This window comes from Harpia harpyja, chromosome 8 (genome assembly GCF_026419915.1).
Source record: "Harpia harpyja isolate bHarHar1 chromosome 8, bHarHar1 primary haplotype, whole genome shotgun sequence".
In the NCBI taxonomy this organism is placed as follows: domain Eukaryota; kingdom Metazoa; phylum Chordata; class Aves; order Accipitriformes; family Accipitridae; genus Harpia; species Harpia harpyja.
Genome location: NC_068947.1, coordinates 52,935,403 through 52,961,409, shown reverse-complemented (window position 1 = coordinate 52,961,409; position 26,007 = coordinate 52,935,403). Strand labels below are relative to the sequence as shown.

Genomic DNA, 26,007 nt, shown 5'->3' with positions numbered 1-26,007 from the left:
GCCAGTTTCTTCAGGAGAATACTGTGGGAAATGGTGTCAAAGGCTTTGCTAAAGTCTAGGTAGACAACATCCACAGTCTTCCCCTCGTCCACTAAGCTGGTCACCTTGTCGTAGAAGATCAGGTGAGTCAAGCAGGACCTGCCTTTCACAAACCCATGCTGACTGGGCCTGATTACCTGGTTGTCCTGTACGTGCCGTGTGATGGCACTCAAGATGATCTGCTCCATAACCTTCCCCGGCACCAAGATCAGGCTGACAGGCCTGTAGTTCCCTGGATCCTCCTTCCAGCCCATCTTGTAGATGGGTGTCACATTTGCTAACCTCCAGTCAGCTGGGACCTCCCCGGCTGGCCAGGACTGCTGATAAATGATGGAAAGTGGCTTGGTGAGCACTTCTGCCAGCTCCCTCAGTACTCTTGGGTGGATCCCATCCAGCCCATGGACTTGTGTGTGTCCCAGTGGTGTAGCAGGTCGCTAACCATTTCCCCTTGGATTATGGGAGCTTCATTCTGCTCCCCATCCCTGTTTTCCAGCTCAGGGGGCTGGGTACCCAGAGCACAACTGGTCTTACTATTAAAAGACTGAAGCAAAGAAGGTATTAAGTACCTCAGCCTTTTCCTCATCCTTTGTCACTATGTTTCCCCCCACATCCAATAAAGGATGGAGGTTTTCCTTAGCCCTCCTTTTGTTGCTAATGTATTTATAAAAACATTTTTTATTGTCTTTTCATTCGATTGAAATGGAATGAAGCTGCCTCAGGGGAAGTTCAGACTGGACATTAGGAAAAGGTTCTTCACTGAGAGGGTGGTCAGTCACTGGAACAGGCTCCCCAGGGAAGTGGTCATGGCACCAAGCCTGTCAGAGTTCAAGGAGTATCTGGGCAGCACTCTTAGTCATATGGTTTAGTTTTAGGTAGTCCTGCAAGGAGCAAGGGAGTTGGACTTGATGATCCTTATGGGTCCCTTCCAACTCCAGATATTCTATGATTCTATAATTCTGTGATTCAGGAAGATAAGCAAGAGAGATGAGATGATTATAATAGATCATTCCCCACCATGACAAACAGAAGCAGTCGTTCATTGCTACTGTTACCTTCGAGGTGCTTGCTCACCTTTTCCAGGAGTGCTGCCTAATACATAGGAGTTTTATTCTTTTCATGTTACGCTGTGGTTAAACCTGGGTGATTTCCCACCCCCATACCCCCCAGTGTAGCAGATTTACTGAACAATGGCATTTCAACAATTTCTAGAGGCATTTTCAAGTTTAGCTTTAGTTTCCTGCACAGTTTATGGAGGATTTTCTTTCTTTTCCAGCTTTATTTTTGGTGGGTAGAGAACAGTTTCAGTCACTGACTGCAAGAGCAATGGGTAGTGAAAACCCATCCCTATTATGGGATACTCTGTATTAAAGGCCTCATACTCTAGGGACTAGCTTATGTCCACTTTAAACATACATCAACTGGATTGCTGCTAAAAGGGGCAGTCTTGCCTGTCCCTCCCCAACCTGCACATCCTCTGCCTTCCCATCCATCTTCCAGCTGTAGCATTTGTACAGCTCTGTAAAGTCTCCTGCACATACTCTAAAATTTTACATACAATTTTTGCTGAATTAGTTTTCAGCCAGATCAGTTCCTTGATCCAGGTCACTGCACAAATCTTTCCTGCCAGCACAGGGAAGGTGATGACGACATACAGCTCAGGGCAGAGAAAAGGAGAGAGTAAGGTTGTCTATCTCAGTAGAGACTTGCATTCTTGTGGGGTTGAAATGTCTGTGGGACCACAGCCTTAGAAGCAGTTCCCATTTTGCACTACAGTGATTTTAAGCTGTTTTCTACAAATATGTTGTCACTACCAGGTTCCTGAGCATGCCAGTCTGTGCATGGGAGATGGAATGAGTGAAGGGAGAAAATCATGTTTCCTGTTGAGATGTTTCGATGCCTTACAAGTAATTAAGCATTCCCTGGGGAAGAAACTGGCACCCCAGCTACAGACTGGGACCCAGGAACTGCCAGGCTACAGACTTGTTCTGTTCATGAAACACCTCCTCTGACAGCAGATTTATGTATCTAGCCGTTCATTTCCTTCTTTGAAGAGCTCCTGAAATAAGTAAGTTAAACGGAGTATTTCACCCTAAAGAAAATTAATTGTTTTAACACTTCCTACATTCTTTTTCTCTCAGAAAGAAAAGAAATTATTTTACTCCAACCCAAACTAAACTTGTAGTTCTCCTTTCCTACTCATTTTTCAGCCAAGAGCTAAACTGAAACTGCAGTTATTTAGATAACTGTAACCTGGAGCAGGCTCAGAGACCCTGTACTTTGACACAGGGTGGTGCAAGCTGCCCAGTTTGGGAGCCAAAGAGAACCAGTCCGTTGGCACCTTATGTTCTCTTACAGAACCTCAGCTCCATTTCCTTTCAGCTTCCTGAGAGTGTTTAGCCTTCACTGCTCTGCCTTTCAACTTCAGTAACGTACTGTCCTTATTTTTCTGCTGGGCTTCCAAGAACAAGTTGTATGTTATGGGATCTTTTTAGCAAGGCAATTTTGCGTAAATCTTTCATTCTTCAGATGAGCAACATTCACCTAAATCTAGCACAGAACCGCTCTAAGTGTGGAATGCTTCCAAACACTCTTATTGAAGCAACAAAACACTGGGATAATTGCAGTTTATTTGAGCCCCTCTTCCTTCCAAGTCAAACAGACAATACTGAAAAAAGTACAGTGGTACTTTGTCTACGCTATTCCAACAAGACTTTGCAGTTCCTGTTGTTCTCAAATCCAGCAGAAATTAGAAATCTCATGCTTGGTCAAGAACTGGGGTCACAGCATACCTCCAAAGGAAGTGAGTGAAGCTTGGAACATGGATCGACATGGATCAGCAGATAGAAAAGGCTAGTCTCAGGTGCTTGATAGAATACGGAGAAGATTGCCAGAGGTGTATACACATTTATAAGAGATATACACACCTTTATAAGAGATATACTGATACATTCATACTTTCTAGGGAGTTAGTAGGACTTTAGTAACAACATGCACAAGATAAATAAACATCTCTTTCACTTATGGCTGCACGTTTCTGTTCCTGAGTCATGGCTGTAGGGGTCATGAATCCCCCCCCCCCCCCCCCCCCCCCCCCCTTTGGCAGCTTCAGAAACCCTGTAGTGTCTCATGTCCCAGTAAGCTTCAAATTAATTTACTAGGTCTGGGCATTCAGGTAAAAAGCTAGCAGCCAGTATTGAACTTACCCAGCTGGATTGCAGGTCTACACAGAATTGACTGAATATACCCAAAGTGCCCAGTCCCAGCATGGAACTAGGCTTATTGTAAAACCAGTCATGGATTTCCAGGCAGCTACTTCTCCTTTTAAATGTTCCCCAAATCCTGGACCACAGCATAAATGACTGGTTTTCCTTCTGGGTGTTAGCATTATGAACACTAGCACTCAATCTGTGTGATGTGTGTGTCAAAATGCTTGGATTGTATAGGCAGACTGCTAGAAAATGGATAGATTAACAGACATTTAGATTGTAGCTCCAGTGAACTGGCACAAGTCTAGCTGTTCTTTCACCTTCAAGACTGTCATGAAAATTTGCAACTGGCCCGTGCCAATTGAGGAGGGAGGTTAGGATGCAAAGTATAGAATTACAAGGGTAAATATTAATTCATGCGCATGAGGTGTCCCAGCCAAACTGGGGCAACCCGAATGTGGTTTTACACATGATTCTTATACCCTTCAAACGTTCAGGTACTACACAATTTGACTAATCACTAATACCCACACTACTGATTACTAATCATAGTAAAACTCTGCAAAGCAACTACATTTTTGCAGCATTCTTGCTGCTTTTCTATCGATCCAGATGTCCCTGGAGCTGCTATAGCTATGCTTACCTATGATACCAGATGATGCTGGGAGGGTTTCAAAGTCATGGGCTAGGATGCTGGTGTTATCTTGGTTGTCCAGGGGGTATCCTTTATCCTTCATGGACAAAGCAAGCTTCCGAGAAGCAAAGTCCTTATTTCCAAGACTGGGCTGTCCTTTAGGTTCTTCTACTTGGAACCTGGAGAAACAATACAAACGTCTTCAGTAAAATTTCACTACCTCATAACAATACAGTGTATAATGTGAACTAATATATACATTAACAAAGCTAATACACTGTCATACTATAAAGACTGGTTGATATAATAGTTAAGGAAGGGAATTTTCATAATTTCAACTGATACACGTACTTAATAGCAATAGTAATTAAAAATACAGGTGGGTGCATATTCAGCTAATGTAGATTGGGTTTTTTCCCCTCTCTGGTTTAGATTTATTTCCATCAAAGCTTAGGAAACAATGCTCTAAGCAGAAGTGAGTGATGGCAAAGAAGGAACAAAGCAGCGAACAAGTCTGCTCCGTAAGCAGAAACATGCAGCTTATTTCAAGGGAGAACTGAAACCCATAAGAAGCCTCCTTGCTTGTAGAAAATCTCCTTATTTGTGACAAAGATTAAAAAATAAATAAAAAAATGCATTACTGTATACTAATGGCTACCAAGAGCCAGTGTAGAGACTGTGAAACTGCAGGGTCTGGTCTTTCACACTCCATCTTGGGCTGCCCCTCAGTCCTCTTGCAGTTCTGAGCTTCCCTAAATTCTCTTCACTTACCTCTTATTAATTTTCTGTAAGCTTCTTCTTTTTCTATGCTGGGCTTTCTTAGGGAGAAAATACCTTTGTACTTCACCAAACACATCAACAAACAAAATAAGACCATAATATATGGTATCCAGAAGGGTATTATAAGGTTTTAATCTACTGATCTGTATGATTATTCTTCAGAAATCTGGGAAGGAAATGTGCTATTTTAGACTATTGAAGTGATAAATCTGCCCTTGAAAAAATCTTCTTGAAGATTTTATCCACTGAAAACAGTTCTGCTTCAAAACTGCTTGTCAAACATGTCCTCTCATGTATAAATAGTACCCTTCTTACTCTTTCCCCGCCTGCTCTTCTATTTGCTATTCCCAGCTCCTCCCTTTCTTCTTCGCATCCCTTTCTTTCCTTGTCTGTCTTTCATAGTTACTCTGTGTGTATCTATCTTGCTTTCTCTACCTCTGTCTTCCACCTCTCTCACTCTTATCCTCCTTTTTCTCTCTTTTTCCTTTGAAACTCTATTCCCCTTGTCTTAGCCTCACCCCTCCCTTTTATCCTCCTCAGCTATTCTGTCATGGGTGGTTTTCTTCTCTTTGGTTTGTGTGGTCTGCCCTGCACATTCCAACTCTTTTCTCTTCAAGACCTAACAGGTTTCACACAGTGAGGAGATTATTTATGAAATGAATTACGCTTTGCTATTGTGACCATTGTTTTAATAACTGCACCTTCTTCTTTTGCTTTAAATATTATGAGATCTGTTTGTGCGTCTGGATATTTGCAACTCACTATTGTGTGGAATTCTGTGTCTATAAAATCAATGTCTGTCTATGTAAGCTGGAGCACATGATTGTCTACATCAGTGGTCTCCAAACTTTTTTGATCATGTACCCCCTATTGGTTAAAACCTTTAGCATACACCCCCAATATACATACATTTACTTATTTACAAATTATATACATGTACTACTGAAGCTCTAATGTTTTATTCCTGCACCCCAATGGGTCGTCTTGCACACCCCTTGGGGTACATGCACCCCATTTTGGAGACCACTGATCTGTATCATGCAGCCACACTGTTGCATCAGGTACGCTGGTTTTCTCACATTTAAGATTGACCTGAGAATCCGATCCATCCGTGGCAGTCTGGGATGGAGAGCTTTTGTTTCTCTGCTTCTGTCATGTCTGCGTGTGATTGCTTACATTCTGAAGATATAAATGCATGCATTGCAAAATGCTGCAGCACTGAAGAAAGAACATTTAAACTCTGCCTTAAAATTAATCCCTAGTAAAGGATTGACTGTCTGTCGTCTTGCCTTCCACCAAGTGAATTTTAAACAGGGTTTGGATGTTGCCCGTGCACGCGTGCGTCCCTGTAGCACAGGAACTTTTGCGAAACTTCCCCGTTCAGAGTAGCACCTCGCTCATTCTTGGCTTTCATTCCACAAGGCGCGGGGGGGGGGGGGGGGGGGGGGGGGGGGAATATTCCATTACCACAAAGGGGTGGAAGTGTTTCTGCAGCTATTGAACAAAGCAGCTAGTTAACCTCTTCTAGGCCCCCGGTGCAATGGTACAGTCCCACTGCTCCTTTCTAGGAGCCAGACGCTCCTCCTATACTACAACGAGGAAGAAAGGAAAACGTATGTGCAAAAATTTGCTACCGAACTGAGTAAGGACCAGATTCCAAGAGGAGCTGATTACCTGCAATTTCTCCTGAAGTCAATTTCTTTTAGAATCAGGCCGGGGCGGGAGTTGGAAGGAAAGAGGTCTGTTGTAATTGGTGTCTGGAAAACCCCACAGAGAGGATTAAGAAACTATGCTGTCTGGGAAGAGGTAGGTATTTGTGTTATTCCGCATATATACAGAACTGCTAGAAAAGGCTGTGCTGTGTGGAAACTAGCCATGGCTTTTTGAACTCTGAGATGTGGCACTATCTGCTGATAGTACTTCTTTTAAGCAGAAGTTTATACATTTTATCATGCAGTGGGGTGTCCAATGTGCATTGGTGCTTTTGTATGTGTACCAGCGTTTTACACGGAAGGGAATCATGGTCACTTTATATTGTATGTAATGTGAAGCTCATACTTGAAACCAAAGGAAGTTACTTTGGCAGCAGAAGCCCAAAATTCTGCTCTGTGTTATCGCAGAAGTATTTGTGAATTGTAAGCCACTGAGTTTTGATATATTTTCTGTTCAGTCCTAATGGGGACGCTCTGCTTGCACTGTAGCTCACAGCACCCTCATTTTCAGCCACTTGTCCGTGTAACTCACCGAATGGTAGGTACAATCAGCGGCTTATGCAGCATGCCTCATCCTCTAGCATTTGTCCGTCATCAGCCCAGTGACATCTGTAGATTGAGCAGGTAGACTCTTGTTCTTGCACTAACAGGAGACAGGAGTGCCCCAGAAAGATGCTTCCAGTCCTTTGTCTCTACACTGGAAGCCAAGGTTCTCCTTTGGGAGAATGGAGGAACCCCGGTTTATTCACCCATGCCATTGCTGGTTGAGTTGAGGTTTGTTAGTACCTGGAATCAAGGAGGCACCTGGCCTCTGTGACATACGATCTCGAGCATCTGGAAGCGGCGTGCAAGTCAGCACATACATGCTAACGTTAAGCCAGGTTGCCACAGAACAACAGCGGACGCCACAGAGCAACGTGGATTTCAACGACGCCAAGGGAGACTGACCAAGGCTCGGTAGTTCGGGCCGTTACTCCCCTACTCCCACACTGTACCTTCCGGCGGGAACCTGGCGGGGCGGGGTGGGGGGCCCGCCGGCCATCACGCTCGGGCGTCCCCACAGCAAGCCCGGCCGCAGCGAGGCAGCGGGGTGGGCAAGGCGCGGGCCGCGCCCGCAGCTCCGGCGCTGTGGCGAGGGAAGACCCATTCGGAGAGCCCCTCTCTGACGGACGCTGGGTGGGCGAGGCGGGAAGGGAGCCTGAGCCGCCAAGCCTTGACTCGGGGACGGACCCCGGTGCCGCCCAGTGGCCCGCCCAGCCGAGCGGCTGGGAGGGAGGGGCGGCTGCGCGCCCCGCTCCATCCATCCCTGCTGGCCCCGGCGGCCGGCAGCGGGCAGCCCGCGGCGGCGGGGGACGAGGGGGCCGCCGGCGGCGGGACAGGGGACGGTGACCGCCGCGGATGTGACAGGAGGGGCCGCCGCCGCCTCCCACTGTGGGATCTGCCTGCGCCCCCACCCCCATTTGCCGTCGCGTGCAGCTGCGCTAGGCTGGGCCTCTGCAAAGGAAAGCAGGTCGGGGGCGGGGGGAGGAGGAGGGGCACGGCGAGGAGGGGAGGGGGGAGAGCAGGAGAGCGAGAGAGAGGAGCCCGGAGAAAGGGACGAGGCAGATCCCGGGAAGCGGGAGGAAGAGAGACTGCTGTAGGACAGGGATCCGGGGCGGGGGACGGCGGGGGGGGAAGAGAAAAATCCGTTCCCGGGGAAGGGCCTGGAGAGGAGCGCGAGGATCGGGACCGCTCGCAAGCATCCGACCTGTTGAAGGCATCGATCGAGGGCCGGGGGCTGTGCCCGGGGCCGGGGGACAAAGCGGCAGTGGGTGCGGAGCGAGCGGGACTTGGCGCTTGCCCGTCGAGATGGTGTGGCCGACGCGGTGAAAACGGCCTTTGTCCAACTTTTCTGATGGCGGGAGGCCGGTCGGCACGGCTCTAGCGGGAAGGGCTCCTGCGAAAACTGCTCGAGTAATGCTGGGAAGTGAAGGGGGTGTTGCTGGAGTCCTGCAGAAGGTATTGTGGCGGGCGAGCGGGCCGGCGGGGAAGGGCGTTGTGAGCCTGGCCGAGGAGGTCTGAGGAGAAGAGCCGCGGCCGAGGAGATCCTCGGGTCTCTGGCATCGGGTGGGGGGCTGTCGGGGGGCGCACAAAAGAAGAGAGTACTACTTCTGGAAGGGATTAAAACTCCTAAGGTTGTGGGTGTTCTCTCCCGGTGTCCCCTGTCTGTGTTACTGGGACCCGGAGTGCCCAGAGAGACCCTCCCCCGAGCGCACCCCCCTCCTGTCAGGTGCCGTGTGCCAGCACGGAGGGAAAAGCTGCGAAATCGGGTCGCGGTTTCTCTGCTCACGGAAATTGCTCTCAAGCCCGGGTGTCTTCCACACATGCATGGTGTCTTTGGTCCGCTCCTATGCGTGGTGTTTCTCTCTCTCTCTCTCTCCCCAGCTCCTTGAAGAGCCATAGTTAAATGCTGCCTTTGAAGTCCCTGGAGCAGGAAGGCAGGGGTAGATGTGTGCTGGTGCAGGTTCCCCATCCTCGTGGAACGACACAAGGAAGGCTTTGTGGCCTTCTCTGTGGGTAGGGTTGTTTAATGTTCTTGTGGGGGACAGATGGCTGTATGAGTGCTCGTGGCAGAGAAAAGCCATGTTAACCTATTTTTCAAGGAGATGATGCAAGTTACTACTATCCATGCTAAATAAATCGGTGAATGTGGGAGGGGCTGTTGTGATGGGTAATTTTAAATTTGCCTTTCACGGATCCACTGAGATGATTTCACTTACTCTGAAGTTTCTCTTACTATTACCACACTCGTTCGGCTGGGGAGAAGAGTGAATATCACCTGCCTCCCCCACAAGTTCTAGAAATAAGACAGTAAAGATGGGGAAGCAAATGTCCCAAGGGCCATCCTTCATCAGCAGTGATATTAAGTCATGCAGATTGATGAGGAAGGAGAGTGATGAGGAAGGGGAGTGAGAGGCCAAATGGAAACAACAAAGTCAAGACAGTAGGAAGAGTAGCTGCCACCAGACACATCTGTTACAGAGACAGGTCTGCAGCCTGGGCTGGGATGAACAAGGGAGGCTCCCTTCTTCCTTGTTATGTAGGTTCTAACCAGAAACATGGAAACTGGGTGTTGGTGCACCTCTTGTTTAGTCACAGCTGATCCACCTGCCCCAAGCCACTAATACAAGATTTAGTGAGTATTTTTAGGTCTTTCTTCATTCCCAGTTTGAAATCATTCCAGTGCTGAGGTTCCTTTGGGAGCAGGAAAGGAAGAAATAATCCACAATCTAATAATCCTTTTTCTTTGATGTTACCCGATCTCTGTGCTGAAAAAAAAAATCTGTTTTTCTCTAGAAATTAATTCCCTAAATTCAACACCTTGCACCACTTCAGTTTATTTTGCTAGTGTTTTGGCAAGCCTCCGATAACTGCATGTAATTGCATCCTTTCCTTTACTGCCTTTTGCACGTATGTCCTTTTAGCCAAATTACACATGCAGTTTTTAATTCCTTGACATGTATGCGTGCCCCTTTAGCCACTAAAATGTTTTTTCTTGTCTTCTGGGTTCTCTATTTGATTTTGTTGCACTTGCACTGAGCCTCATGGAATTGTTTGTATGGCCATGTGTTTTGATACTTGGAAATACCATTACTTTGGGGCACTGGAGTTTGTATGCCAAAACCCTGCAGAAAGGCATGTTTTCTTGCTTTGTTCTGAGGTTCTCAGCTTTTCCAAGCTGTTATCTGTGGCGAGAACAGCTTGGGTTATAGAGACTGGTTTTGGAGGGGGATGGGGGAGGGATGTCTCCTCTCTTTTCTTTTGCCCAAGTCTGCTACTGTCTTCACCTTCTGTATTTGACTTGCAGGCTGACCAGTGACACAGTGTGAATGCTTTTGGGGGGAAAGGCAGCTGGTGGCTCCAAGGAGACAGCTGCTTATTCCCCAGCATGCTCCCATAGGCTGCCAGCAGATGTGTCTGACAAGAGAGCTGATCCTTCAGTCCATTGAGAATTGTCATGTTTATGCGTATACAAATTCACTGTGTACATTCCCCTTTGTGCCCAGGTGCAGATGTCTCCCCCTTCTCCCCTTTGATACTGCATGTGCCATATGCAGAGAATCATGTAAGAGATCACTACAGTTTCTCCCCCCTTACTTTGTGTGCCTCCATTAAGATAGAGCTTCTTTGTGGTCAACTCTCCTTCCCTGGATACCTGCACTGTTATGAGATTTATGCATGCTTTTCCTCTGGCTTCAGGAATGCTTCCCTCTATAGGTCTGCTCCCCCTAAAACCCGCTTTCCCTTGTTATCCATGAATTATCCCTCAGCAGCCCCTGTGTGGAACGTTCTCCTAAAGTCCCTACAGATGAGTGCAAAGTATTTTTAGAACACATTTAAGGTTGCGCAGTTTATTTTTATTTCTCATTTCTGTGGCCATGTTGCATATGTTTGCTGCATGCACAAACAATAGAAGATGGAAGAAGTAGAAACTGGTATGTATGGTCAAGCTAGACCTTTACAATGTGGTTTAGCCACCAAAAAGGATGGCAATATCACCCAGAAAAGGTGCTATTGTGAAAAAGTGTTTGTTAAGAATATCGCAGATTGGCTGTTCTCAGTCATAAACATATAATGATTTTTTTCAAAAAGCTAAAAGACTCATTTCTATGAAGAGAAAAGTTGATTAAAGCTTTAGGAGGAATCTGATGAGGCTCCTACAATTTTGTCATTATTTTCTCATGTTTTTTCTTAAACCTGCTTTAATATTGTATTACTGTTATATCTTACTGTTTAAAAAAAGGAAAATTTGTATTTTGTTAGGAAGTTTTATATAATCTTACAGCAATACAGTTAACATACTTTTTCCAGCTACTAATTCCACAAATTCAGCAGTTTTCCAGCTCTTTGCAACCTTATCACTTAGCTTCTGCCTGTTAAGTCGTTGACTGTACATCCCTCTTCTCTCCATATTTAGTCTCTTTGGCAACCATGCAGTGTCGTGGACTTCAGGGAGTGTGCCCAAGTATAACTTACGTGGATTTTGTAAATAATTCTGTAGATGTTGTACAGCAGCAGACTAGCTCTCTGTCTTGACTGGTGCCAGCTGTGCTACATAAACAGACCCCCAAAAGAAAAAAACTCCTTAATTACTCATGTCAGCCATGGTACTCTCACATGTGAGCAGCAAATCTGCTGAGTAAGAAAATGCCATTTCATGTTGTCACTCTTCTCACATTTGATTTATACAAGGAGTTTTAAACTTCATAAAGAACTACACTAGTACTTTCTTCTCAGAAGCTTGTGTTGTGCTTTTAAGACATATTCCTCTGCCACCAGGAATAGTATTTTATTTTAAGTGTACTATTAATACATGTGGTATTTAAAAAAAGTGTGTACTTTATGGAGGTACTAGCACAATATTTTATACAGAAGACGCAGTCTTGCCTCTTAAAAAGTCACCGTGGAGCAGGCTGATGCTCCTGTCGCGGAGCTGCTACTTGAAGATTGCTCTTGAGACCACTTCTGAGAAAAGCAGCAGCTTTGGAAGTCAAGCTCTTCCAGTCACTGGTTCAATTTTCCACGCCTTCAGAGGCCCCTGTGCATTCTACTACTCAGGGCTTGCTTGTCAAGCAAATTTTTGTTGAAGTGTTTCACGTGCGCACACACTCTCTCATATGCATGCATACACGCACATGCCCATGTATGCACACAACAGTTAAAGAGGAGAAAAAAAGTGCTGTCGTGGGGGTAGAGAAGATGCTGGATACTATGAGAACACAGCCTATCCAGTCTGAAAACTATAGCCTTACATATGAAGGCTGGATCCTTAAGGTCTTGGTTCACCTTAGGATGGAAATTCTCACAAGCCCAGACCTGTATATTGAAACATACATGACTTCATTTTCAGACAGGCTGCTTCTTTTTTTTTTCTTCCCAAGCTTGCCAAGTAAATGATTCCTCTGCTGATTCTGCAGTTTCCAAGTGCAGTTTTTTTTCTCTGTGCCATGTCTCTGGAAAATATCCAATGTGTCTAAATCATGTAATTAAACCCTAGAAGCTAGAGATTGAGGACTACTGACTCTTTGTAACTTATTTCTGTTTTAGCATACCGATGTTCCTCCAAGTTACTGTAAAGCTTTCAAAGCTCCCTAAATGACCTGATCTCTCTCCCACTTACTGTAAAACACTCACGTGGTATGAATCTATTTGGCCCAGCTGACCACTTCAGAGACAGTGTGTAGGATACAGACGCCTGTGTGGAGGCCTTTAGCATCAGGCTTACCACAGGTTCTCTCAGATCCTGAGGATGTCTACAAATGGAAGCAGGGTTCCTTGGCAGAACGCTCTTATCTTCCTAACTATTCTTTAAGAAGAGGGTGGGATGACACAAGAGGGATATTGTTGTGGAGATTTCTGGCAGGTTTTGAAAAATTTCAATTTGGAAATTCAAATTAGACTGTTTATAAAACTGAATTTCCAAATGTTGTTTCACTCACGGCTAGGATCAATTTGATTCCAGTAAGAAGAATCTGAAATGCTTTCTGCACCAGGAAGATGTTTGAAATTATTCCTTCTTGGTTTTGAGCCAGGAAGAAGCTGCTGGAAGCACAGCTGGATTGAGATGCTTGCCTGCAGTTGTCTCTCAGCTGGTCCCTTCCCTTGCTAATGTCAGTAGGCTTTGAGCTGATGCCAGCAGCAATGGGAATGCAAATATGTACTGGCATTTTCACTTTTCAGTGAGTTTGCTAATCCCGTTTGGACCATGTGTTGTTCATAAAGGGGCCACCATATCAGCAGTTACCACCGCCATCATTATGGTATCAGGAATGGAGTAGGTCTGATGAGGAATGTTCATTTAATTACTAGTGCAGAGAGATCTTAGTGGCCTTCTCCTCCAGTATCTAAGCATGTTAGAAATCAGTAAAGGTGCAGTACAACATGATCTGAGAACAAATTGTGCTGACCTGAGTATAAATCAGTGGTTTGTTAAAATCTAGCAGACAGATAGAGGCTTGACAGAGGGAATTTTCTGTAGTATGCATGTATCTTGGTGTTGTGTTCTGCTGGGACACGTATGTGGAGTCAGATGCTGAAGAGTAATTAGTTTTCTTTTGGAGCCTTACTGTAGCACCTCTTTGCTCAGGGCCCCAGGCTGAACACCAGAAAGACATTTGGTGAAATAACGTAATGGGAATGATGCATGACTTGTGCTCCTTGTTTCAGTCAAAAGTCCTTCTAACGCTGCCTGGAAGAATCATGTTGACAATTGCATGTTTCTCATGGATAATTTTACGCATCTTGAATTAGAAGTGTCTCTGGATGGTCTCAGCTGCAGGTTGCTGCAACTAAGGAAATCAAATTAGTGACTAGATCCCTGTTACCCGAAGAGAATGGCTTAAAAAAATGTTTCCTAAATAGATTCTTTTGACTCTGTCTAATGAATTACCCCCAAAAGAGTGTGTGTGGTGACAGGGTGTAAAGTAAACAAATCAGTCTGTGGAAACAGAGTAAAAATAAAAATGTTCAATTCTTTAAAAGAATTAAGCTAAAGCAAGATTTACTCTCTTTAGTAAAATAACACCTACTGGACAACTCTAATTGAAAGGATCAGAATAGGCTCATTGAATTGTTTTACCTGTCTTGCTTCTCTTGACTGTCAGCTCGTCAGTACCAGCCCACTGTGTCTAAGAGCATTACAGAGTTGTGTGGATAGAAATCAGAGTGGGAAGGGGGAACTTGCCCTAAAACCTCACAAGGTTATTTTAACATTTTTAGGTGATTCTTTTGAAAAAGGCTTTGCTTTTTCCCCCCCAGATCATAGCAGATCAACCCAGTGTTTTCTCCTGTATTTTCTCTTGTGCTTCTGAACCTGTGGTGTTGAAATTGGACAATCCCTGACTTTATGGCACTAATTCAAATGCACATGGGCTATTTGTATTTGACTGTGTGAACTTGTCTGCCACAGCACTGAGGAACTGGGAGCTCAGTGAAGAGCAACAGAAGTGATTAGGAGACTGCAGGGAATTTTTGGCATGGTATTGAAAAGAACTGGCTTAATGATGACTGAAAAAGGGTTGCTCTGGAGTACCTGTAGTACCTGGGAGACTATTGACAGGAACCTAGGCAATGTGGCTAAAGTAAAAGGGCTGGCTCAAATTGCCTGAAGTAGATGATTTCAGGTTCAGTGTTAAGGCATGTTTTCTTCCAGCAAGGGTCTAAGTAGATTATAGGAAGTCATGGAAACCCTATTGCTTATGTAATTTAAAAATATAACTAGGAAAGCTTAAAGGAATATGCAGACAAAAATCCTGCAGTTGACAGGGGACTGTAGGCCAGATGTTGTCTAAATAAAGATGCCCAACCCCCTCTTTTAGTTTCTATTATTACAGTCTCACCAGCAACTGGGGAGGGACTACCTTCCCAACAGAAAATGCATCTTGGATCTGCTGTGTTACAACCAAGACTGGTTGGTATCCAAGGAAAAAAGTGGTGTGTTGTACTTGCTCCATTTTTCGTGTAATCCTTTGGTTTGAAGTTGAGCATGGCTGTAACAAGAGCAGTGAGCCCCAGCATCCACACTGAAATACAAATAAACGTTTGAGACACAGAGAGGCAGGATGAGCTCTGAGATTTATATATTATTGCTTTCATTTCTGGCATGAAAAATAATACAAACATGCATTAGAAAGAGATGCTATGAGCCTGAAGTATCTTTCTACTGTAACGTGCTTGGCCTTCCCTTTTCCTCTTAAGACTTTTTCTGTTCTGCTGAAGTATTTATTAGTGGCACGTTAGGTTCCTATTTCCTGAGGGTGGAAACAACGAACTGGAAATGCAGGATGGAGGAGGAGGGAAGGACCTGAGAATGGGACTGGCTGCTCTGCAGGCTCTGCCAGTGGCAAATTCAAATTTTTGGTGGGGCTCTAACCCGCTTTCACTGCACCCGGGCTCCCTATGATGCTTCACTGAACTCAGGTAATTGTTCCACCCAGTCATTCCCTTTCAGATCATCTCTCTCTTCTTTGCAGCCTTGATCTCACTTCTCTTCTTCAAGCTGCCATTTCTGCCTCATTGCTCTCGCAACTGTTTCCTAGACAAGAGCCAATTTTGGGCAACCTGACTCCCAGAACCAAAGTTAGAGCTTGGTCTAAGCCTTGAACCAGCATGAATCATTAATGTTGTCCTCTAAATAAATATCTATGTATCATTGACAAAAGGTAAAACTTAGTGTTAATGACCAAGTCAGATGTTTCTGAAGTTGAATAGGATCCTTATATTGTCTGTTCTTGTTGCTTAGTTCAGTCTTTTTAACAGTGAGACCAAGGTAATGTGAGGGAAGGAGACTGAGTCTGAATGAAGATTATGGATTTGGAGACTGGAACTGAAGAGGGCAAAACTGGAGAAATCAGCTATTTTCTTAAAGTTTTCCCAGAATAAGTTCTAGGTCTCATAGTTCCTGTCTCTCTGTTCTTACTGTGCCTTGAGCGATTGCTACCAAGGTAGCTCCCTAGTTGCTTGTTACTGCACAGTGCAGTAACACCTTCTGCAAAAATGGTTATAGACAGACTGGTTAGTGTTGCTGTGCAGTTCTGCGGAGTATGGTCAGTGCAGTGCAGGATTATTTTGTAGTGTTTTAGTGCATAGTGGGAACATGAGGCTCAAACTAATGGTGGAACAGTCAGAATTCCCATCTAGGCAAACAGTGGTCATGTAAGGATGAAAACTGTAGTAGAACTCTTCTCTGAGCCATTTTCTCTCTCCCTCATAGCTTCCTAGTTTTGTGCATGTATTTCCACATCAAACGCTCTAATTTACATGCTGGAGCTAAAGCTTGTGTACTGTATAGCCTGTTCGTGCAGTCAGCAAAATTTAAGGGAATCGTCTTGACTGAAGATAATTTCTTATTCCCACTTCCATTCAGGGAATATGTTACATTACAGGCCTCTGTTAGGGCAACCCTACGAACTTGAAAGCTGATATTTGCAATAGGGGTGGGGGTATAACTGGATGGAAGCTAGCTGGTAATCGACTGCATGGAGTGGGGCTGGGGGAGGTTTGGATAGCAAGATCAGGGCAATTAACAAGTCAGTAAAGCGACTGTGCTTCAGTGCTTTTCTGCCTTGTTGTTTTACAAAGAAGCATTCTTTCCTTGCTTCTCTTAACAGGAATAAAAATGGTGATGATAAATAATGTTAATAATTAAATAGTTTTACAAATAAAAGTAGCCTCTATCCGCAAATGCATGCAGCCAACAATTTGAGAACTAAGCTCTATGACAGCCCAAGGCTGTGAAACTGATTAAAATGGAAAAAAGTAGTTATAATTAATCTTTAAATCAAGAAGCACATTCTCTGAAAACCCAAGTTGCCTCCTTGAAGCCAGAAAGGAGGTTAATAAAAAGAGCAGCACTTAAATGAAGATGTTTTAATATTATTAGTTCTTTCTGCAGTCTGTTTTGGAGATGTCAGTTTCTCTCATGCAATGAAACGCGATTTCAAAATGCAGGGAATTTCCATAGAAGAGGAACATTATCTTTTAACCGACTGTCAGTGCTGCCACTACCTCCTAATGGACAGCATAAGTTTGGATACTGTGAATATGAATAGCATGCATTTTCTGCTTATGCTAAATATTCCTTACTCTAAAACCCTCATAAAGTCAAAACCAAAATTAGATATGAAGTCAGTAAGTATATTTTTACCAAAAAAATGAGGATTCTTTACTGCAGCTGAAGAAAATCTAAAGGGCTAAAGGGCTTTGCAAACTTTTGTCCACAAAGAGCAGTTTAAGAAAGGTATTCTCAGTTTGGTTTTTACCCTCCATCGTATATTTTGAGTGTTTGTGCATAGATCTTTGTTCATACATTTCTAGCCATGCCATGTAAGGCTACATTCTTAATTTAAAATGGGAAACAGCATTAGTATAAAACATACATTTTCTTAGGCTTATCCATATCTTACTTTTGCAAGCCACTCTGACTTTTCCCCCCACTCAACCCTTCAGGCCCTTGATTTCTTTTCCAGCATCCTGACAGTGCCTTTAAGGCCCTTTTGCAGCTCTGTGCTTGGTTTGTCTATGCAGATTTGCAGATGCTCTCACAGACTTGGTCAGCAAATGTCAAGGTTATTTGTTTGATTTGTGGCATTGCATGTCTGGCCATTGATAACACTGTGCTTGACCTCTTTATCATCCATCAGCAATCAGAACTTGGTATATAATAAAACTGTGATTTCAGATGAAAAAGAAGCAAGTTCAGTATTGCTGAGTAGATGAGAACATGATTTTAGGGACATATTCTTTACATCACACATCCTTTGTTTAAATACTGTTTGTGAAAAAGTTTATTTCCCTTCCCTTTTTTAATGCCAAAATAGTATGCATCTCTTTCCTTGTTGTTTTCAAACTTGTTCTGTCACAAGATTACTGTGAAATTTGAAGTGTTTACTTAAACTTAGCTATTGCCAGTTGTACTGGAGAAGGAAATGGCAATTTTCAAAGAATTTTTACTACCACAGAATTTTTTCACTTAGAAGTTAATAATGTGGCCATCTTCAGGGCTACCTAAGTCAAATGCCCTAAACATAAAATTCTGTGCTTAGAATTTTGGAAGTACAACCTTTTACACAGTGCTTGAGAAGGGTTTGCTGCTGTGCCCTAGAGCTTGTAAATTACCTATTTTTTTCCTCTGTGAAGCCTTATGTCTTCCTTTTATGCAGATAAAAGTATACTTCTTAAAGGTAAATCATACTCCAAGTTGAAAACATTGTGTTTATTTCCACATAGATAAAAGTGCATTGCAAGGATCTGTACACAGTTGTACTGAGAGAAGTTTCCTGAGAAATTAGAGTAAAATTGATAAAAGCACAGTGAAACCATACCCAGTAGGTACAGCTGTTATCTTCTCTTTCCATCAAAGAAGATAAATGTGATGGGCAGGTGCTGATTCTTTTTCTCCCTGTTTCTGCAGTCTCCTTTATTTACTGTATGAGAATTCAAAGGAAGTAATTTCTGTATCACTCCAATTCCTGTTATTTTTTAGGAGACTTTCTATCAGGCAAGTGATGGATAACATACACAACAATGCATTTCTTCACATTTTTCATTCTATAATGTTACTAATATTCTAGAGCTGGGATTTTGCTTCCAGGTGTTAATGTTAGAAACTTGAGTACAGTTACCAATGTTTCTTTGAAAAGTACATGAATCACTATAAAAATTGTCAATTAAGTCAAGTCTTGTGAGGTGGGAAGAGATTTTATTAAGGAGCTTTGTTGTACTTAATATGCATGTAATTCAAGAACCTAATAAGCAGGTGGAAGAAAGAATCTGTATCTTTAATAAAATAAAAAATTTTCTAGATTGCAATAGTTTCAAGAGACCCGTGTCCATCTTGTTAGGCATAGCAGAAACATTATGGGGAGATTCTGCAGAAACACAGGGTAGCGGTGAATGAATTTTGGTTAGGAAGATAAACTGGGATCACAAGCAAAGCTGTGAGGCTTCTCTAGCCAAGTATATGTGTTAGGGCAGAGAAGAGAGATTTAAAGGAAAGCACTATGTTTATCTAAAGAAATGCTAATGTGGCCACCCGTATGGGTTGGAAGACAGCACAGAGGCTCAGAACCTCCCCAGATACCTTTAGGCTGCACCTAAGGAGTCATCTGGAAGGGGCTGTTTAGCTGTCCATATCTCCCTTTTTTAATTAGTGCAGATCTTAGGTACCTACTGAAGATGATTCAGCTCAGTCCACTGACTGTAGAGCTTGTCTGAGTGATTATGCTTCTAATTTGGGCACCCTATCTGAGCCCTGAGGCTTAATAAAAATTCATGAAAATAAGCATCTGTTCCCTTTAAGGGCTATGGAGGTTCTTAACTTGGATCCCACTAGGAAATGTATAGTCAGAGCATGGAAGATCAGCTTCAAGACTCCTGGTGTTTCTGTGGTAAACAAAGAAATTAATCCCTTTCTTTGGAGAACATTCAAAATCAACCTTTGGATTGTCGTTGTAAACTTAAAGAATCCCAAAAGACCCAGCCACAACCCTATTTAGATAGTATGTAAGAAACAAATGATCAAGCCAGCTAGAGGAAATCTTTTATGAAGTAAGTTGTTGAGGAAGAATTCCTTTAAGCTAGCTTTTCTCTCAAAATTAAACTAATAAACTGAATGGTCCATAAAAAATCCACAAGGCTTTGATACACATTCCACTCTCAGATATTTTAAAAATATTTTGGAATCATTCACAATAATCTCAAATAGTAACAGAGGATAAAAGGATATACAGCAACTATTGAAATGATTTATATATTTAATTAAACATTTCCCTGTGCTGCTATATGTGCCCCAGTGATAATTTTTTTGAAGAAAAACACATTAACTTCATAATATTCAAACTCTGAGCAGTAAATTATCTGTTGCTCTCCCTCCATTCACTTCCTGTTTGGGGTGTAGAAAGATTTGTATGAATAGCCATTATTGTAATTATTGTCTAAGAAAGAAGATAGGCAGTATTATGTCACGCTCAAAGTGTTGCACAGGCATTAAGTGACAGGTTTTCACAACAGCATTGTGAGATTTAACCTTGTGAGATGTGTGACCATAGTGGCAAGGGCATCTCAGTGGTGAAGGAGTAGTTATAGTAGGAGAGAACTGGGGGAAATGAGAGAGGAAGGCCTCTTGCTTGATTTATAACACTATCATGGTTCCTTATTTATCATGAATGAGAAGTACTAATTCTATTTTTTGTACTCTGCCTAAATGTGATGAATCAGTGTGCAGCACAAATTAATTGGAATAGTAGTTTATTGACTCTCCCAGATGTTGTGCTCATTTATCTTTTTACTATTTCTCACCGAGAGATATTAAGCTGTTCTGAGTCCTAGTGCAAAACATGCAAGAGGAGGAAAGACTGTGCCTGCACGTGTACAGCATTTACTCTGCCCTGAAGAATTTTTGAGGTGCATTTATTTTGCATCTAGATGCTTTGTGTGAGGAAGAAGTATGACAAATATGAGGGAAATCTGTTGAATCAAGTGTAGCAGAGGGAGGCTATACCCATATAATGATTTCTACTGTGAAATAGGCTTAGAGGAGTCAGTTAACAATGGAGGAAAAAGCATTGTTCCAGTGGGAGGAAACAAGATGATTTGAAAAAGTTCTTGGGACAGTTAAGAAGAATAGAAAGAGTAAAAATCTGGCAGTGTTACGATTTCAGCTTCTGTTAGTAGAACAATTTAAAATATGTAAAAGTACTTTGTTGCATAGGGATAGATATCTTTTCAAATCTGTTGCAAGTTCAAAACAGGGACCAGATAAATTCGTAAAGAGATACTAAGGGGAATGGATTGGGGTATACTCTCTAGCAACCCTAGTCTTGTATTTCTGCATGCTGGAGGAATAGGAGGGGAGTGGACCACATAGAGGCCAGGCTTTCAAGCTGTCTCCAAATACCCCCTCTTCTGGCACTGGAGACAGATAAAACTTGGGTTAGATGGACCTTGATCTGCTTCAGTGTTCTTTCTTGTGTTTTGAAATGTAGTTTGCACTAAAGCACGCAGAATTGTTATTCTCTTGACTGCACATTCAAAACCACAAGTGTTCTTGCAATAAGGAAGGCTGTCAGGAGCTCTTAATTAAGAACTGACAATTTTTATATTGTGTTGACAGCCCCATTGTTTCCATTAGCCTCCATGCCTCCTGGGAATGAGATACTTGGACTGGTATTAGAGTTGGGATTTCTACAAAGTAATGCAGGATGGAGCATCCTCTCTGCAGTGGATCAAGCTCCTGTCACCTTTTAGGGAATAGAGTTTTGGAACTGCCCTTAGGTCTCCTGTAGGAATTGGGGGCTATGGGACTAACAGTTCTTCCTACTGCCTCTGGTTTGCTCTACTTTCACAGAACTCAAAGAAACAGCTACATTCCCTGCATGGAGAGGAAGGACCTGTCAGGCCCTCTTCTTTTCTCCAGGAGGCTTGTGCAGTGCATGAACAATCCTAGCTTTTTTCTTAATCCTAAAGGCATGCCTGAATTCCTCCTGCAGAACCCAGACAGGTGCATGGTTCAGATGAATGCTTAACTTCTATTTGATGTCAGGTTCTGCAGGTGGTACCTGTCAGAGGGAAATAGGGTCAATGTGCATTACTTTCTGATCTGTGTCTATATATTGTCTGCATACTAAGCTAGAACATGCTTCAGCGAAGGTCTGTCTAAAGACTTATGGGTGGAATCAAAAGGATTAGAAAGCAAGGGGTTTTCTTTAACGCTTAGGTCCAGCAGAACCTGTGGCCAGCAGAGAAATAATACAGTTTATCTAGTTGTCACTGTTCTTGATCAGTCTCAGAGTACCAGGCAAACCCAGAAGACAAAAAGCAGTCCATTCTAAGGAGATCCTTCTTAGGTTTGTCATGTGCGTGACCGCCTCCATCAAGGCTCAAGACATATGCCATTGGTGTACTCTAAAATAAGTGACTATACAAACCTAGGAGCAAATCTGCTTCCCTTCTAATAAAAACACATGCACTGATGGAAGACAATTTTGACTCAATGCTGACCCGTTTAGCAACACTAGTGCCCTGTGGCTCTTCAGGTATCGTCACTGACAGTGCTTGAACTTTGAGGGAGTCCTTTATTTGCATAAGCAAACTGCTGCTGAGATACTGGCTGCATGAAATACTTCATGTTTGCCACAGTTTAGATACAGGATGGTGCTGTGGTTTCAGCCCAGCCGGTAACAAAGCACCACGCAGCCGCTCGCTCACTGCCCCCCCACCCCGGCCCCGCTGGAATGAGAAGAAAATATGACGGCAGGCTTATGGGTCGAGACAAGCACAGGGAGGGATCACTCCCCACATATGGGCACGGGCAAAAGACAGGCTCAACTTGGGGAAGAAACAAAATCAATTTAATTTGCTACCAATCAAATCAAAACAAGGATATTGGGAAGTAAAACCCAACCTGAGAACAGCTTCCCCGCAGCCCTCCCGCCTTCCCGCCTCAACTCCACTCCCGGTTCTCTCCCCCTCCCCCCCCCCCGGCGGCGCAGGGGAACAGGGGACGGGGTCAGCTCGTCATACCTGGTCTCTGCCGCTCCTTCCTCCTCAGGGGGAGGAGGACTCCGCACTCGGCCCCTGCTCCGCCGTGGGGTCCCTCCCTCCCGCGGGAGACAGCCCTTCACCAACTTCTCCAACGTGAGCCCTTTCCGCGGGCTGCAGTTCCTCACAAACTGCTCCAGCGTGGGTCCCTTCCACAGGGTGCAGTCCTTCAGTCACAGACTGCTCCAGCGCGGGAGTCGCGGCCATTTTGGGGGACATCCGCTCCCCCGCTCCCCTCCATGGGCTGGGGGGGACAGCCTGCCGCCTCACCACGGGCTGCGGGGGCATCCCCTCCTCCCCGCTCCTGCTCCTCCTTCACTGACCTCGGTATCCACAGACGAGTTCCTCTCACATTCCAATCCCCCGACTCGCTGCAGGTTCCCCTCTTAAATCTGCTCTCCCACAGGTGTTACCACTGTCACTGAGGGTCTCGGCCTGGGCCAGAGGCGGGTCCGGCCGGGAGGCGGGGGAGCTTCGAGCAGCTTCTGACAGGAGCCGGCCCTGCAGGCCCTCCCCTGCTGCCAAAACCCCGCCACACAAACCCCAAACAGATGGGCACAGAGCAGCCCCCTTTGTGACAGAAATCTCAAAAGCATAGACCTGTACAAGTGTCAGTTGTCCTAGTACGTATGGGAGCACTATCGCTATCTGCCCTGTAGCACTGAGCATCATTTGCCTGGAGACTACTAAAGTGTTCCAACTACAAGACTGAGTTCAGAAAAAGTGAGAAATTGCAGCACTGCTTCTGTCTGGTGAGAAGAAACAGGCTGTAAACAGTGCAAGTTAAGCCAGGCATACTATGTTTGACATTCAAGGCTTTCTAGCTCAAATGGTTTGTGTTTGCAGTCTTGCGTAGAAGAAGCTTTGAGATGCTGGGCAAGAGCTGACTCTCTTCTGTTGAGATACACAACAAAAGAGAGCAAAGGAGATTCTGACTATATATAAAGAAGAAAAAAAATCCCTAGTAGTGGTTCAGGACTGGAACAGATGCCCAAAGAAGCTGGGGAATCTCCATCCTTGGAGATGTTCAAAACTTGCCTTGACAAGCTTCCCAAAGAAGCTGGTTGTTCAGCTAAGAAACCAGGATTCTTTAAAATACTGGTGATGGTTGTATTCATCTGTCATATTGGGATCTTGAACATAATTAAATTTTGGTAATCCACATACCAGCGATGGTGCCAAAGTAAACAGTCATGATGGCATTGGTGAATAACGTAAGGAGATAACCTGGATACTTCTATCTCCTGTCTCTTGGAGCTTGGTACTAAAGCAAAGGCAACACATAACTGGTCTTTTCTGACTGCTTGGGATCTTAACTGTTTTATAGGGTTGAATTATTAAAAGATATTCGGGTCCTCAGGAACTGTCATGCTTTTCAGATGCTTTATGATTTTCAAGACTTCCAAGGAGTTGGAGATCATTCCACTAGCCGAGGAAGTATATGCCCCCAAATGGTTTAGAATCCTTTATGGAAGGGTTAGCATAAGAAGGATTGACAGGTGGTACATGGGTGGCAACTTCTATGTAGCTGGAAGAGAGAGAGGATGAGAAGGGGTATTTAAGGAAGTTTGTTGAAGGATCCTGTGCAGGGAAGTTGTATTACTTTGCAGTTGGATTTGGAGGGGAATTGGGGGATAGTGGATTCTGTAGCAAGGAGAGGTGATCTGTCTGAGAGTGGTTTTGGAAGAAGTAACAAGCTGAGAAGGCCATGGAAAGGTGCTTGTGTGGACAAGAGAAGAGGGTGGTTTAAAAGTTGGGATGGTTTGAGGTTTCTGTTTAAGTAGTTTGGTGTAGAGAAGAAATAGTAGGAGAAATGAAGAATGAAAGATGAGTGTCTTTGGGTGTAGTCAAATTCTGCACACATCAAGTGCTGGGGGGAAGGGTAGGGCACTGGTTAGCAATTTAGGGGCTTGGTACTCTTTAATTCAGAGAGGCTAGTGCTTCCCTCCTACTCTCCCTTAAATCCTTCCATAATGTTCTCCTCTATCCTCCATTGTGGAGTAAGCATTTTTCATTGAGGTGTGGAAGAGGCAGAATCAAAAAAAAATTGACAGATTTACCTTTTTTAACTGCTAAATCAAAGCCATCTCTTTGGTTTAGCCACAATTTATTTCAGCAAAAAATAATTTTCCAGTCTAATCCAGACAAAGGCTGTATGATGCCTCATGAAGAGCAGTGCAACATTGCTGGGATACGGGGTCTACCAGGGTAAGCTGAACAGATACTGTAAGAGAGATGTGCAGGTAGCGAGGGAAGGAGAAAAATTGGTTTCCTTGGAGCCAGAAATTATTTTGTGTCTGCTTCTTGGTAGCAGGGGTGTTCTAGTTCTGTCTGTTTTGTGGTAGCAAACTGATTTCCTCCTCACATATTACCTAGTAATTTCAAGACTTTGGCCTGAGATCCAGCAGCCAGAGCATATTTGGGTTCTGCTTCCTGCTCTGCCACTCATAAGTTATGTGACACTGAGAAAGCCTGATTTGTGGGCTGTTTTCAAACCTTCTGTAATGAATGTAGTCTTATTGACTGAAATGAAAGTTTTCTTGAGTTTATTTGACCTCTGTTTCTGCATTTATTTGCCTTCAAAATAAGTGTTTGAAAGTCCCCATCTCTCAGGATGTTGGCTGGCCTAAAAAAAAGGCTTTTAGATGTTACAATGTCATAGATTGACTGGTAGTACAAATGCGGAGTATTCATGTCTCCGTGTAATCATGCAGGCTAGATTCCAGTGTACCCAGTCTTGTGTTTGGTGGCTCAGGCAGTAGTCTTCAGCCCTGTTCCTGGAGACCACTGCTACGTGGTTGGATAGCTCTTTCTGTAAAGAAGGGGTTCCTGATCATTCAGCCTGGAATTTCTCCTTTTACAGTTTCATCCAGTGGTGGTTTTCTTCTGTGGTGTATACATGCTTCATAAACTAATATGCAGTACCTGTATTATATCAATCCTCCCATTTAATCTTCATTTTTCCTCAGGTATACTTAACTGATTTTATTTTTGTCTTTCCTCATAAATAATGAATCAAGGTTTTTGCTTTTTCCTGAGGTCTTTTTTGTTTCCTTATGTTTTAGTGATGCTCAGTGTGCTTTTGGTTTATCTGTGTTTGGTGCTCTAGGTTCTCATTAGGGGCAGTGTAAGAGAGAACCATTCCATCCTGTCCAGTAATTTCTCCCCCTCTTTCGTAAAGCAAATCAAATTGCACTCCATTGCCCTTTCTCATACTCCCCAGGCTGCTTTTTTCTCTGCTATGCCGAACTTGCTCAAATCCCCCATTGCTAGGTTTTCAGATAATTGCAGTGAGGCTGCCCCTTTTAATTACAACTCTCCTCTCCCCTATTGCAGCCAAGTTATTGAGCCATTTCTCTGTATTGCCTGAGACATTTTTCCTTCTCCTTAGCTACGCTTCACTGTCTCACTGAAGACATTGAAGTGTTTTCAATGCTCTGCGCAAAGAGCACCTAAAGAAACAAAACATACTGGCTTTTTGCATGTAACCTACATATTACCATGATATTTCTCTCATGGGCTAAGAATTGGGCAGATGGAGCCAGAAATACCTTGCTTA

General features: G+C 43.8%; 2 protein-coding genes across 13 annotated transcripts in view; one reads left to right on the top strand and one right to left on the bottom strand.

Annotated features, from left to right (window-relative positions):
- The window catches only part of LOC128145042 (trypsin I-P1-like), a 56,057-nt gene extending 49,095 nt beyond the window's left edge, over positions 1-6,962 (bottom strand). The window contains exons 1-2 of the mRNA XM_052794637.1: positions 6,904-6,962; positions 3,889-4,058 (exon numbers count right to left, since the gene is read on the bottom strand). The gene's annotated coding sequence lies outside the window, so the exon portion shown is untranslated. The remainder of the gene's footprint in view (positions 1-3,888; positions 4,059-6,903) is intronic.
- LOC128145040 (ephrin type-B receptor 5) overlaps positions 6,240-26,007 on the top strand; it is an 80,041-nt gene continuing 60,273 nt past the window's right edge. The window contains exons 1-3 of one of the 12 annotated variants that reach the window (XM_052794619.1): positions 8,022-8,369; positions 8,796-8,927; positions 10,418-10,476. In XM_052794619.1, the coding sequence (XP_052650579.1) occupies positions 8,818-8,927; positions 10,418-10,476 (169 nt within the window). In that variant the 5' untranslated portion in view covers positions 8,022-8,369; positions 8,796-8,817. The other 11 variants (XM_052794621.1, XM_052794624.1, XM_052794622.1 and 8 more) reach the window with 11 other exon arrangements.